The 13,776-nt window shown below is 42.3% G+C and overlaps 1 protein-coding gene across 2 annotated transcripts in view; it reads left to right on the plus strand.

The window, feature by feature from the left end:
- Positions 1-13,776, plus strand: part of UBE4B (ubiquitination factor E4B) — a 110,924-nt gene that overhangs the window by 68,564 nt on the left and 28,584 nt on the right. For both annotated transcript variants that reach the window (XM_007463139.1, XM_007463140.1), the window contains exons 16-18: positions 1,514-1,652; positions 9,728-9,827; positions 11,085-11,212. In XM_007463139.1, the coding sequence (XP_007463201.1) occupies positions 1,514-1,652; positions 9,728-9,827; positions 11,085-11,212 (367 nt within the window). The remainder of the gene's footprint in view (positions 1-1,513; positions 1,653-9,727; positions 9,828-11,084; positions 11,213-13,776) is intronic.

Raw genomic sequence — 13,776 nt, forward strand, 5'->3', positions numbered from 1 at the left:
AAAAATATACATATTTGTAGGAATTAGATACAAATTGAAAGAAATTCAAGTTAACGTTCTATAACTATAAATTATTCAAAAACAGAGTGATAAGATAGAATATAAGTTTGTAAATAAATAGATGGCATTTTATCAATTAATTTAGTCTATCTAAAGTGAATTCTGGTGATTCATAACAAAAATCTGTAATACTGTCTTTCTCAATAATTCCACTTCCCAGAATATACTCCCAAAGCTGGCAACGGAGAGGGGGTGAGGGAGTAACTTGTTATACATAGATCCTCCCAGCACTGTTTCTAATAGAGAAAAATTAGAAACAACAAATATGTCCAACAGTAGGGAAATGGCTATGGAATCTGTAGCTTATTTACATAATCTAATACCATTTTGAGGTTTAACAATGATGTTTGAATAGTACAAATGATTCTATAAAATACACCAGGAAGACACATCACCGAAGATCGTTGGTGTACATGTGTATAAACATTTAATTAGATGGGGCAGAGTACCTGATCATAAGTGGAGCTCAGAGGAATTCTGTTTTTCTTATAACATTACCTAAGCCTAATTTTTTAAAATTTATTTATTTATTTATTTATTTATTTATTTATTTATTTATTTTGGCTGCTTTTGGTCTTCACTGTTGCGCACGGGCTTTCTCTAGTTGCGGCGAGGGGGGGCTACTCTTCGTTGCAGTGCGCGGGCTTCTCACTGCAGTGGCTTCTCTTGTTGCAGAGCATGGGCTCTAGGCGCACAGGCTTCAGTAGTTATGGCACGTGGGCTCAGTAATTGTGGCTTGCAGTGTCTAGAGCAGAGGCTCAGTAGGTGTGGCACACGAGCTTAGTTGCTCCTCAGCATGTGGGATCTTCCTCGACCAGGGATCAACCCCGTGTCCCCTGCCTTGGCAGGTGGATTCTTTTTTTTTTTTTTGGTGTACGTGGGCCTCTCACTGTTGTGGCCTCTCCCGTTGCGGAGCACAGGCTCCGGACGCGCAGGCTCAGAGGCCATGGCTTACGGGCCCAGCCGCTGCGCGGCATGTGGGATCCTCCCAGACCGGGGCACGAACCGGTGTCCCCTGCGTCGGCAGGTGGATTCTCAACCACTGCGCCACCAGGGAAGCCTGGCAGGCGGATTCTTAACCACTGTACCACCAGGGAAGTCCCATTAATTCTAATTTTTTAAAAGTGTCCTTGGGGGCTTCCTTAGTGGTACAGTGGTTGAGAGTCCGCCTGCCGATGCATGGGACTCGGGTTCGTGCCCCGGTCCGGGAAGATCCCACATGCCGTGGAGTGGCTGGGCCCGTGAGCCATGGCCACTGAGCCTGCGCGTCCAGAGCCTGTGCTCCGCAACGGGAGAGGCCACAACAGTGAGAGGCCCGAGTACCGCAAAAAAAACAAAAAGTGTCCTTAAACTTCTTGAAAATACAAGTGTAATTTTGTCTTCTTAATTGTGCTTTTCCTCTGATAGAGTCATGTGATAGATTTTATTTGGGGGATTTTGTTCTTTTTCCTAGATGGAGATCAATCTCCGTTTTCTGAGCCGAAATTCCCTACAGAATGCTTCTTCCTTACCCTGCACGCCCACCATCTCTCAATTCTGCCGGGTTGCCGACGCTACATCCGCAGACTCCGGGCCATACGGGAGCTCAACAGGTATGTGCATGGTGCCATGTCCTGAGGTTGCCTGAGTCACCACTTGTTCTCACAAGCAGGCAGTTCCCTTGTGACCAGTAGATTTGAATGTGAGGGGTACATATGGTACAGTATACCATCTGCCTCTGCTACTACATCCATGTTCCTTGATTGGCCAGAGTTCTTTACATGGTGAAGTGACCCAAACTTTGATTTCTAGAGTCCTCAACCCTTGGTATGTGGTTGAGACTTCCATTAACTTTTTTCACTGGGCACCATATTATCAGGAGGCACTTTAAAGGATTTCTTGGGTTCCAGACATACCCTTCTTTCCCTGGACTGTGAAACAGGAACTCTGGTTTCCCTAAATAAACAAGGTCATTTACTCCCACCAACATGTAATTCACTTTTTTTGCACATTGTCCTGTGGCATAAGAAGTCTAAAAGGGCCAGATAGTAGCCTCAGTTTCCTATTCATTAACACCATTGTTGTTTTTCTTAATCTAAGCATTTCTCCCCATGTACCAGCACCTGCAAACAAAGGTCACAGGAATAGAAGGCAAACATTTTTTTTGAACAGGTCATCTGGAATAATAATGGAGTAGCCACTTAACACCATTTGGTCCAGGAGTGGTGTAGTCTGAGTATAATAGAAAATGTGTCATATCTATATCTACCTTGAATTAAAATAGAATCAATCACTTAATAATTCTAATAACTGCCTGGTAGATTTCTTAATATTTTTTTCTACATGTAATCATGTTGTCTGTAAATGATGACAGTTTTCTTTCTTTCTCATAATTTTCTTTTTTATTTTTAATATTTTTCTAATTTTAATTATGCTTTATTATTTGACCTACATGCTATTTATGATTGTATTGATTAATTTTAAATTCTTTTCCTTTTTTTTTTTTTTTTTAAAACCCCACATTTGTTTATTTGTATTTATTTTTTTGGCTCTCTTGGGTCTTCGTTTCTGTGCGAGGGCTTTCTCTAGTTGTGGCAAGCAGGGGCCACTCTTCATCGCGGTGCGAGGTCCTCTCACTATCGCGGCGTCTCTTGTTGCGGAGCACAGGCTCCAGATGCGCAGGCTCAGTAGTTGTGGCTCACGGGCCCAGTTGCTCTGCGGCATGTGGGATCTTCCCAGACCAGGGCTCGAACCCGTGTCCCCTGCATTAGCAGGCAGATTCTCAACCACTGCACCACCAGGGAAGCCCTCATAATTTTCTTTTTCATGCCTTACTGCCCTGGCTACAATTTCTACTACAGTCTTGAGTAGAAGTATTGATAACTTCATTAAAATTTCTTTCTTATTCCAGTTAATGGGGGGGAAGTTTTTTAGACATCCTCTATTATCAGATTAAGGAAATTCCCTTTTAGGTCACTATTTTCTACAAGTGTTTTGTTCTCAACAGGAGTTGAATTTTATTAAAATCTTTTTCCATCTCTGTTGAGGAGATCAGATTTTTTTCCCCTTTATTCTATTAATATGGTTGAATTACATCACCTGGCTTTCTGATATCAAACCAATCTTACATTCTTTTTTTATTATTATTTTATTTATTTTATTCTTGACTGTGTTGGGTCTTAGTTGTGGCACGTGGGATCTTTGTTGAGGCATGCAGGATCTTTTGTTGCAGTTCCTGGGCTTCCCTCTAGTTGTGGCGTGTAGGTTTTCTCTCTGTGGTTGTGGCACGCAGGCTCCAGAGTGTGTGAGCGCTCTAGTTCAGGCGTGCAGGCTCAATAGTTGTGGCACGCAGGCTTAGTTGCCCCGTGGCATGTGGAATCCTAGTTCCCTGACCAGGGATCGAACCCGCGTCCCCTGCATTGGAAGGTGGATTCTTTCACTGGACCACCAGGGAAGTTCCCTTATATTCTTGAAATAAACTCAACTCTGTATTACTGCTTTTAAGTCTCATTGAATATTCAATTTGCTAATGTTCTGTTTAGGAGTTTTGAGTCTATATTCAGAAGAAAGATGGACCTATGATTTTCATTTCTTGTTAAGTCCTTCTCAAATTTTGTTATCAACATTATTTTTGCCACATAGAATCAGTTGTGGAGTGTTACCTCTTTTTATATTTGTTGAGGAGTTTATTGTGTAAGAATTATTTTATTTCTTCCTTAAATGTTTGGAAACATTGATGAAGTTGTCTGGGCTTAGAGTTTTCTATGTGGGAAGTTTTTTAAATTATGTATTTTATTGTTAGTAGATATAGGCCTGCTTAGATTTTCATTTCATCTTGTGCCAGTTTTCCCGTGGTGTGTAAAGTTTCAAAACTTTTCGGTATAAAGTTGTTCATAGTATCCTCTTTTTATCACTTTTGTGTCTGTAGGGCCTTTATTATTTCCTTTTAGTTTAACTTGCTTTTTGTTGATGTTTCTATTGCTTTTTGAGGTTGATATTTAAATCATTCATTTTTAGCCCTTTCTTATATATGCATTTAAGGCTGTTTAGTTTCCCTCTAAGTATGGCTTTAGCTGCATCCCTCATTTTTAGTAGGTCATCTTTTTTTACTGAGGTATAATAGACATATAACATTATGTTGGTTTCAGGTGTACAACATAATGATTTGATGTTTGCATATATTGCAAAATGGTCACCACAATAAGTCTAATTAACATCTGTCACCGTATATAGTAACATTTTTTTTCTTGTGATGAGAACTTTTAAGATCTCTCTCAGCAACTGTCAAATACACAGTACAGTATTATTAACTATAGTCACCATGTTGTATATTACATCCCCATGACTTATTTATTTTATAACTGGTAGTTTGTGTACCTTTTGACTCCCTTGACCTATTTTGTCCACCCCACTCCCCCACCTCTGGCAGCCACCAGTCTTCTTCTCTGTGTCTTTGAACTTGGTATTTTGGGGTTTTGTTTGTTTTTTTAGGATTCCATACATAAGTGAGATTATATGGTATTTTTCGCTGTTCTACTTATTTCACTTAGCATAATGCCCTCAAGGTCCATCCATGTTGTTACCAGTGGCAAAATTTCATTCTTTTTTATGGCCGAATAATATTCCTCTGTGTGTGTGTGTGTGTGTGTGTGTGTGTGTGTGTGTGTGTGTGTGTGTGGACATTTCTTTTTCCATTCATCTGTTGGTGGGCACTTAGATTGTTTCTCTATCTTGGCTATTGTAAATAATATTGCAATGAACATGGGGGTGCATATATCTATCTTTTCATTTTTGTTTTCGTGGGCTAAATACGCAGAAGTGGAATTGCTGGATCATACGGTAGTTCTAATTTTAATTTTTTGCGGAACATCCATACTGTTTTCCATAGTGGTTGTACCAGTTTACATTCCCACCAACAGTGCACAGGGGTTCCCTTTTCTCTACATTCTTACCAACACTTATTTCTTATCTTTCTGATAGTGGCCATGCTAACAGGGATGAGGTGATATCTCATTGTGGTTTTGATTTGCATTTCCTTGATAGTTAGTGATCTTGAGCACCTTTTGGTATGTCATATTTTATTGTTCAGTTCAAAATATAACGTAATTTTTATTATTTCTTACTTGACTTGTGGATTATATAAAGATGGGGTGCTTAAATTCCAGATTCTTGGGGGGATTTGTTCATTTATCCTTTGTTACTGATTTCTAGCTAAATTCCATTGTCCGAAGACATATTCTGATTTGTGTTCTTTGAACTTTATTGAGATTTGCTTTGTAGCTAACATTTAAATTAATAAATGTTCCATAGCGGAAATGAGCGCACAGGAATTCCCTGGAAGTCCAGTGGTTAGGACTCTGCACTCTCACTGCCGAGGACCTCGGTTCAATCCCTGGTCAGGGAACTAAAATCCCACGTGCCATGCAGCCAAAAAAAAAAGAAGAAGAAAAGAATCCACTTTCTGTATTGCTTTTTGCAGTATTTCACACATATCGATTAAGTTTGTTTATCTTTTGTTCAAATTTTCCTTGTGTCTGCTGATTTTATCAGCTTATAATATCAGTTATTGAGAGGCTTATAAAAATTTCCAACTCTGATTTGTCTGTTCCTTCATCCTGGAATGGATGCTGTCCTGTGGTCCCATCATTCCCACTGACTTCAGAGGATACATTTCAATGGCACCATCTGCCATCTTCACTCTCAGCCTGCAGTGAGGGTTGGTGCCTTTCAGAGATGTTGGTGTTCCCCTCACCTGTGTATTTTTCAGTGCTGTGATACAAGAAGTATCTTCCAGGGCTTCCCTGGTGGCGCAGTGGTTAAGAATCTGCCCACCAATGCAGGGGACACGGATTCAAGCCCTGGTCCAGGAAGATCCCACATGCTGTGGAGCAGCTAAGCCTGTAGTCTGTGGCAGCTAAACCCGTGTGGCACAACTACTGATCCTGCGCTCTACAGCCTGCGAGCCACAGCTACTGAGCCCGCACACCTAGGGCCCGTGCTCCACAACAAGAGAAGCCACTGCAGTGAGAAGCCCGCACACCACAACAAAGAGTAGCCCCCGCTCGCCACAACTAGAGAAAGCCCGCGCACAGCAATGAAGACCCAATGCAGCCAAAAATAAATAAATAAAATATAAAAATAAAAACATTAATTAAATAAATAAAAGTACATCTGGCTGAAGTCAGATTAAGAAAAAGAAAGAAGTATCTTCCAGGACACAGTTGGGGTATGTGTGTGTTTTGAGAGGGTGGTTTTCTGAGCTAGTCATATATGGTAAATCTATATTAATATTCCCAGCTTCCTCTGAATTTATATCAAGGAATTCCTAGCAACTCAACTTCAATTCTAGGTTTTAGTCAACCAGGTGGGCACACAGTTAGAGCCCCTCCCAGATACTCAGGATAAGGTTGAATCCAGAGACTCTGGTCATTGTATTCATGTCAGTGAATTTATCCCCACAGGAGTGTGTTAGCATGTTCCTCTCTTGGTGATCAAGCATCTTCAGAATCTGTTCCACACATACTGCCACATTTCTTCACTACATATGTAGTAGGTAGAATAGTGGTGCGGCAAGGATGTTCATGTCCTAGTGCCCAGAACTTGTGAATGTGTTACCTTACATGGTAAAAGAGACTTTGCAGATGTGATTAATTGTAGGATCTTGAGATGGAGAGGTTTTCCTAGATTATCTGAGTGGACCCAGTGTATCACAGGGGTCCTTTTAAGAGGGAGGCAAGAAGGTCAGAGTGAGAAAGGAAATGTGATGACAGAAGCAGACATCAGAGTGATGTGGGTCCACAAGCCAAGGAATGCGGGCTCCCTCTAGAAGCTGGAAAGGGCAAGGAAACACTCTCCCTAGAGCCTCCAGAAGGAATGCATCCCCTGCTGACCCATTTTAGATTGCTGACCTCTGGAACTCTAAGACTATAATTGTGTTGCTGCAAGCCAGTAAGTTTGTGATGATTTGTTACAGCAGCAATAGGAAGCTAATAAAACATATTAGCAAATCTTGGTCTTTCTTTTTTCTTCAAATGTGTGCTTTTCCTGCATGTGGCTTTGTAATTGGCCCATAAGGACAGTGATTGATCTCACTCCAGTTTTGGTTCTGGAAGCAATGACGTATGATGGGTTGGGGCCTAAGGGGAATTGGCATCATCCTGCAATTTGACCACCTGAGCTACAATCACTGCAGGAGCTGCTTCTGCTGTCAGACGAGGCTCAGGGGATTTAGGGATTTGGGTACTTTGGTTCTCCTGAACTCCTCCATTTGAATTCTTGGAGTCCCAGTCTTTGCTCTGACATTTAGATAAGAGATCCAGTGAGGTTATGGATTCAGTCTATGTTATAATTTGGTGCTTTATAGGACCAGACTCTGCTTCTTTATCTTAGAAACTCCCTGACTCATTGGCTTGTTCTTGAGGCGAGATTTTAAAATCTGGAGCCTGTCATTTTCTTCTGTGAGCTCTCCAGCATAGTTACAAGTAGCCACACTATCTCTTCACTCCAGGAGGTCACTGGTGATAGTTTATGCAGCTGTTTTTCCACTGAGAACCTGGGCTACCAGTTTTATGCCCTCACATGCTAACTGAATCTTCACCGCTTTGTTTCTTTCTTTTTTTTAATATTTATTTATTTTTATTTATTTATTTAGGCTGCACCGGGTCTTAGTTGCGGCACACGGGATCTTAGTTGCGGCATGCAGGATCTAGTTCCCCAACCAGGGATCGAACCCAGGCCCCATGCATTGGGAGCGTGGAGTCTTACCCACTGGGCCACTGGAAGTCCCCATCACCACTTTCAAACCAGCCCAGTCGAAGAACTAATCCCAAAGGCCCATTTTCCTGGAGGGCCTGTTACCTGTAACCTCTTCTTACCGATAAGCATATAAGTCATTATGTTAGTTTCCTTTTGCTACTGCAACAGATTACCACCACCTTCATGAGTTAAAACAACAAAAATTATTACCTTAGGGTTCTGGTGGTCAGAAGTCCTAAAATCAAGGCTGCATTCCTTCTGAGGCTCTAGGGAAGAATCTCTTTCTTTGCCTGTTCCAGCTGCTGGAACAGCTGGAGACCCCCTACATTCCTTGGTTCACGGCCCCCTTCCTCTCTTTTCAAAATCAGCACCATCGCATCTTCAGCTCTCCCTCCCTCTGACCTCTGCTTCACTTGTCACAACTCTTTCTCTTACTCTGACTCCCTCTTTCTCTTAGAAGGACCCTGAGATGACATTGGGCCCACCCAGACATATGGGCCCGTCTCGGGCTCCGTACCCTTAATCACATCTGCAAGTTTCCTTTTGCCATGTAAGGTAACATATTCACAGGTTCTGGGGATTAAGCTGTGACATCTTCCTGTGGGGCAGTGGGGCGGGTCATTATTCTGTCTACCATTATTCATGTTCCAATTGTAGACAGAGGAATCCACTTCATCTGAGATAAGCAGAAAGAGGAAAATTAAAGGCTACTCTCTGGTTTGTTGAATCATTGGCAATGCCTGGAAAAGAGGACTCCCAGGGCTCCTCTTCAAACCCGGCCTGGCAGGAAGAAGCTGCTGCAGGGTTCCGCCTCTGCCAGTGCTTCGAGCAAAACCCGTCCACACTGTGCTTCCAGAAGAACCATGTGGCTGTCACTTCACTATATTCACTTCTGCCTTCAGTGAGGGCTCACCTCTTGGTGGAAGCTAGGTCATGTGCAGACATGCTGGCAGCAAGGGAATCTAGGAAATGTAGTTTTCGTTTTTGTTTAATTTATTTATTTAATTAATTTATCTTTGGCTGTGTTGGGTCTTCGTTGCTGTGCGCTTGCTTTCTCTAGTTGCGGCGAGCGGGGGCTGCTCTTCGTTGTCGTGCACGGGCTTCTCATTGCGGTGGCTTCTCTTATTGCGGAGCGCGGGCCTCTAGGTGCGTGGGCTTCAGTAGCTGTGGCACTCAGGCTCAGTAGTTGTGGCTCGCGGGTTCTAGAGAGCAGGCTCAATAGTTGTGGCACACGGCACGGGCTTAGCTGCTCCACGGCGTGTGGGATCTTCCCGGACCAGGGCTCTTACCCATGTTCCCTGCCTTGGTAGGCGGATTCTTAACTGCTGCACCACCAGGGAATTCGCTAGGAAATGTATTTTTAAAGAAGTTATTGCCCCCTAGTTTCCTACACAATGTTTTGATAGATAGAAAGGGTTGACATAGTGTTAAGTGAGCCAGTCTTTAAAATATGCAGCATATTACATGATCAGGGAAGGCTTTACCTGTCTGACAGGTGATATTTGAGGAGATACCTGAAGGGAGTGAAGGAGCAAGTCGTAAAAGTAACCTCAGAGGAGAGCATTCCAAGCAGAAGGAAAAGTGCCCTTAGTAAAGTAGCCTTTTGTTTTGGGTAATTGAGTAGGCATAGTAACCTTGCATTTCTCCCTCCCAGAAAAACAGGGAACAATGTATTTCCTTCCAAAAGTAATGATTACTGTATTTCATCAAATCTAAAATGCCATCCACTTTAAGACATCGTTATGTTGGGAACCAGTAAGAAAGAAAAATACTGCCAATTTAGCGATAACTTGCCACTGAGTTTGGTGATGCTGACATGGGGGGAGAGAGGGGACATGTGTCTGAGAGTCAGTGACATGGTGAAAATGAATAGATAAGGTGGGTGATGGATCTGTGTGTCTTCTTTCATTTGACTGTTAGTCTTTACTTTCAGAACTGTGGAAGATTTGAAAAACAATGAAAGCCAATGGAAAGACTCCCCCCTGGCAGCTAGACACCGTGAAATGCTGAAGCGCTGCAAAACTCAGCTTAAGGTTTGTATCGTTAATTGGGATAATTATAGACCAGCCTCATAATAGTAACTTTCCCACCGGAATATGCGCCTTGAATGAGCGGTTTAATGTCCTCAGTTTTTCTCATTCTTCTCCTCCCCCCAAGATAAAAATGGTACATTTAAAAGCTTGTGGATAGTTTCTATGTATATTTAAATCTCAGGACAGAAAATGCCTATGCCAATGACAATATGAATTCTTAATGGATTTTATCATCCTCAGTTGAACATCACCTCCCCTTCCTTGCCTTGTGCAAGATCCTCCCCATCTGCTAACCCTCACCCCCACACCTCAAAACACACACAACTCGAGTTTGTCCAGCCACGCATTTTCATGGTGTTTGACAAAGTGGCTTTGTGGTAGTGGAAAGATCTCTTTGCTTTGCCCCTCATTCTTCGTTTAATTGAAAATGATCCATCGTATAGAACCTAACTGCAGATGGGAAGATTTCTGCTTATGAGACATAGTTGAAAACAAATGCTAGCTAAGGTTGTACAAGGGCAGCACAGACAGCATATTTATGCATTTTTCATTTATGCATTTTTATGTTCAAATTACAAAGCTGAATGTTAGCTGGTCGTGTTTTTTGTTGATTAGTAGGATGATGTGTAGACATTTTACCTGACTTAGATTTCTGGTACAAGTTAAGATTTCAGTTTTATTTATCTATACAGTAGACCTCTTTGAGATGCCGAAAAAGCTGGGGGCTCTTTTCTGGGGTCTATAGACCCCCTGAGCACTCCAGAGATAGGTTTCAAGAAGCCTATAAACTGTTAATATGCAATGTGTGCTCACGTGTGTGTTTAAACTCACAGCGATACTCTGAGGGGGATATTATACCCTTGGTGGACAAGCATTTTGCCCAAGAGCAGCTTTTCAGTGCTGACCTGGCATTGAGATGCGGATTTGTCTGGCTCTTCTCAGTAACCATCCCTGACTTCCGAAGGGCCTCCCCCATCAGGTTATTTGAATATGGCAGTGACAACCTAACCTTTTTCAGCACTAACTGTGTGCTAGGTTCTGTGCCCAGTGATTCACATGGCATGCCTTTTCTTTCTCTTAGAACAGAGAAAGAGAAAGCTCTTGAGACATGACCAGCATCTTACAGGCAGTTAGCAATGAAGCTCTTGAAGCCCTAGAGCCTAGGTTGCCCATCTCCTTGCCCATTCCCTGCCCAATCACACTGCAGGTACTTAGCCACCAACTAATCTATGGGTGGGGACATACCTGCTTCCGCAGAAACTGGTACGATGCAAGGCCTGTGCTGATGCTGGTTTACTTGACGAGAGCTTCCTGAGAAGATGTCTGAATTTTTACGGCCTTCTCATTCAGCTGCTGCTCCGCATCCTGGACCCTGCCTATCCCGAGTGAGTGTGCTCTGTCCTCTTCACACCGGCTGCACTCCCCAGGCTGTGTTGTCTTTACTGTTCTTCAAAGCCAATACCTAAGACAAGACCCTTACGTTATTAAGAATTCATTTCCAGGTTGTACTTATATAGAAAGTAGTAATTTTTTTTTTTTTTTTTTTTTTGCCTGGGCCTCTCACTGTTGTGGCCTCTCCCGTTGCGGAGCACAGGCTCCAGACATGCAGGCCTAGCGGCCATGGCCCACAGGCCCAGCCGCTCCGCGGCATGTGGGATCCTCCTGGACTGGGGCACGAACCCGTGTCCCCTGCATCGGCAGGCGGACTCTCAATGGCTGCGCCACCAGGGAAGCCCAAAAGTAGTAATATTAATAAATATTTTCGGGGACTTCCCTGGCAGTCCAGTGGTTAAGATTCCACACTCCCAATGCAGGGGGCATGGGTTCGACCCCTGGTTGGGAAACTAAGATCCCCACATGCTGCATGGCGCGGCCTGGGGAAAAAAATAAATAAGTAAATATTTTCCTTGGAATTAGTTACAGTAATAAGGGACTGTCAACACCTATTAAATCAATTTTGACATAGTGCTTTTTAAAAATTGGCTATATCTTTGGGGTTTTCTTTTGTTATTCTGGGGTTTTTTTGTTTTTGCTTTTATTTATTTAGTTAGTTTGTTAGTTAATTTTGGCTGCGTTGGGTTTTCGTTGCTGCGTGCAGGCTTTCTCTAGTTGCCGCGAGCGGGGGCTACTCTTCGTTGCAGTGCACAGGCTTCTCATTGAAGTGGCTTCTCTTGTTGTGGAGCACGGGCTCTAGGCGCGTGGGTTTCAGTAGTTGTGGCATGTGGGCTCAGTAGTTGCGGCTCACAGGCTCTAGAGCACAGGCTCAGTAGTTGTGACACACTACTTAGTTGCTCTGTGGCATGTGGGATCGTCCCGGACCAGGGCTCGAACCCGTGTCCTCTGCAGGCAGATTCTTACCCACTGCGCCACCAGGGAAGCCTTGCTTTTATTTATTTTTTTTAATTGAAGTAGAGTTGATTTACAGTGTTGTGCCAGTCTCTGCTGTACAGCAAAGTGACTCAGTTACTCATATATAGACATTCTTTTCTTTTTTAATATTCTTTTCCATTATGCTTTATCACAGGATAGTGAATATAGTTCCCTGTGTTTATACAGTAGGACCTTGTTGTTTATCCATCCTATATATAATAGTTTACATCTGCTAATCCCACACTCCCAATCCTTCCTTCCCCCACACCCCTCCTCCTTGGCAACCACAAGTCTGTTCTCTATGCCAGTGAGTTTGTTTCTGTTTTGTAGATGGGTTCATTTGTGCCATATTTTGGATTCCACAAATGAGTGATACCATATGGTATTTGTCTTTCTCCTTCTGACTTCCTTCACTTAGCATGATAATCTCTAGTTGCATCCATGTTGCTGCAAATGACATTATTTCGTTCTTTTTTATGGCTAAGTAGTATTCCATTGTATATATATGTACCACATCTTCTTTATCTATTCATCTGTCAATGAACATTTAGGTTTTTTCCATGACTTGGCTATCGTGAATAGTGTTGCTGTGAACATAGGGGTGCATGTATCTTTTTGAATTATAGTTTTGTCCAGGTATATGCCCAGGAGTGGGATTGCTGGATCATATGGTGATTCTATTTTTAGTTTTTTGAGGAATCTTCATACTGTTCTCCACAGTGGCTGCACCAACTTACATTCCCACCAACAGCGTAGGAGGGTTCCCTTTTCTTTACGCCCTCTCCAGCATTTGTTATTTGTAGACTTTTTAATGATGGCCATTCTGACCTTTGTGAGGTGGTACCTCATTGTAGTTTTGATTTGCATTTCTCTAATAATTAGCAATGATGAACATCTTTTCATGTGCCTACTGGCCATCTGTATGTCTTCTTTGGAGAAGTGTCTATTAAGGTCTTCTACCCATTTTTCAATTGTGTTGTTTGATTTTTTTTGTTGTTGAGTTGTATGAGTTTGTATATTTTGTAGATAAAGCCCTTGTCTGTCGCATCATTTGCAGATACTTTTCTCCCATTCCATAGGTTGTCTTTTCATTTGTTTTTTTTTATGGTTTCCTTTGCTGTGCAAAAGCTTGTAAACTTGATTAGGTCCCGTTTGTTTATTTTTGTTTTTATTTCTATTGCCTTGGGAGACTGACCTAAGAAAACATTGGTATGATTTATATCAGAGAATGCTTTGCCTATGCTCTCTTCTAGGATTTTATGGTGTCATGTCTTATGTTTAGGTCTTTCAGACATTTTGAGTTTATTTATTTTCATGGAGTGAGGGTGTGTTCCAATTTCATTGATTTACATGCAGCTCTCCAACTTTCCCAGGACAACCTGCTGAAGAGACTGTTTCTCATTTTATATTCTTGGAAACTTGGCTATAAAATCTTTGATTGATAGAAAAGGAAATTGGAAGCTAAACGCTGGAGTTAACAGGATATTAGGTCCCCCTAGACACTGGGTCCAGGCAAATCCCTAGCGAATTCAGAGAATGAGCTGAGAACATTCTTGGTGTCTTTTTTTTTTTTTTTTTT

The sequence above is a fragment of the Lipotes vexillifer genome, unplaced genomic scaffold (assembly GCF_000442215.2).
Source record: "Lipotes vexillifer unplaced genomic scaffold, Lipotes_vexillifer_v1.1 scaffold109, whole genome shotgun sequence".
Lineage (NCBI taxonomy): Eukaryota > Metazoa > Chordata > Mammalia > Artiodactyla > Lipotidae > Lipotes > Lipotes vexillifer.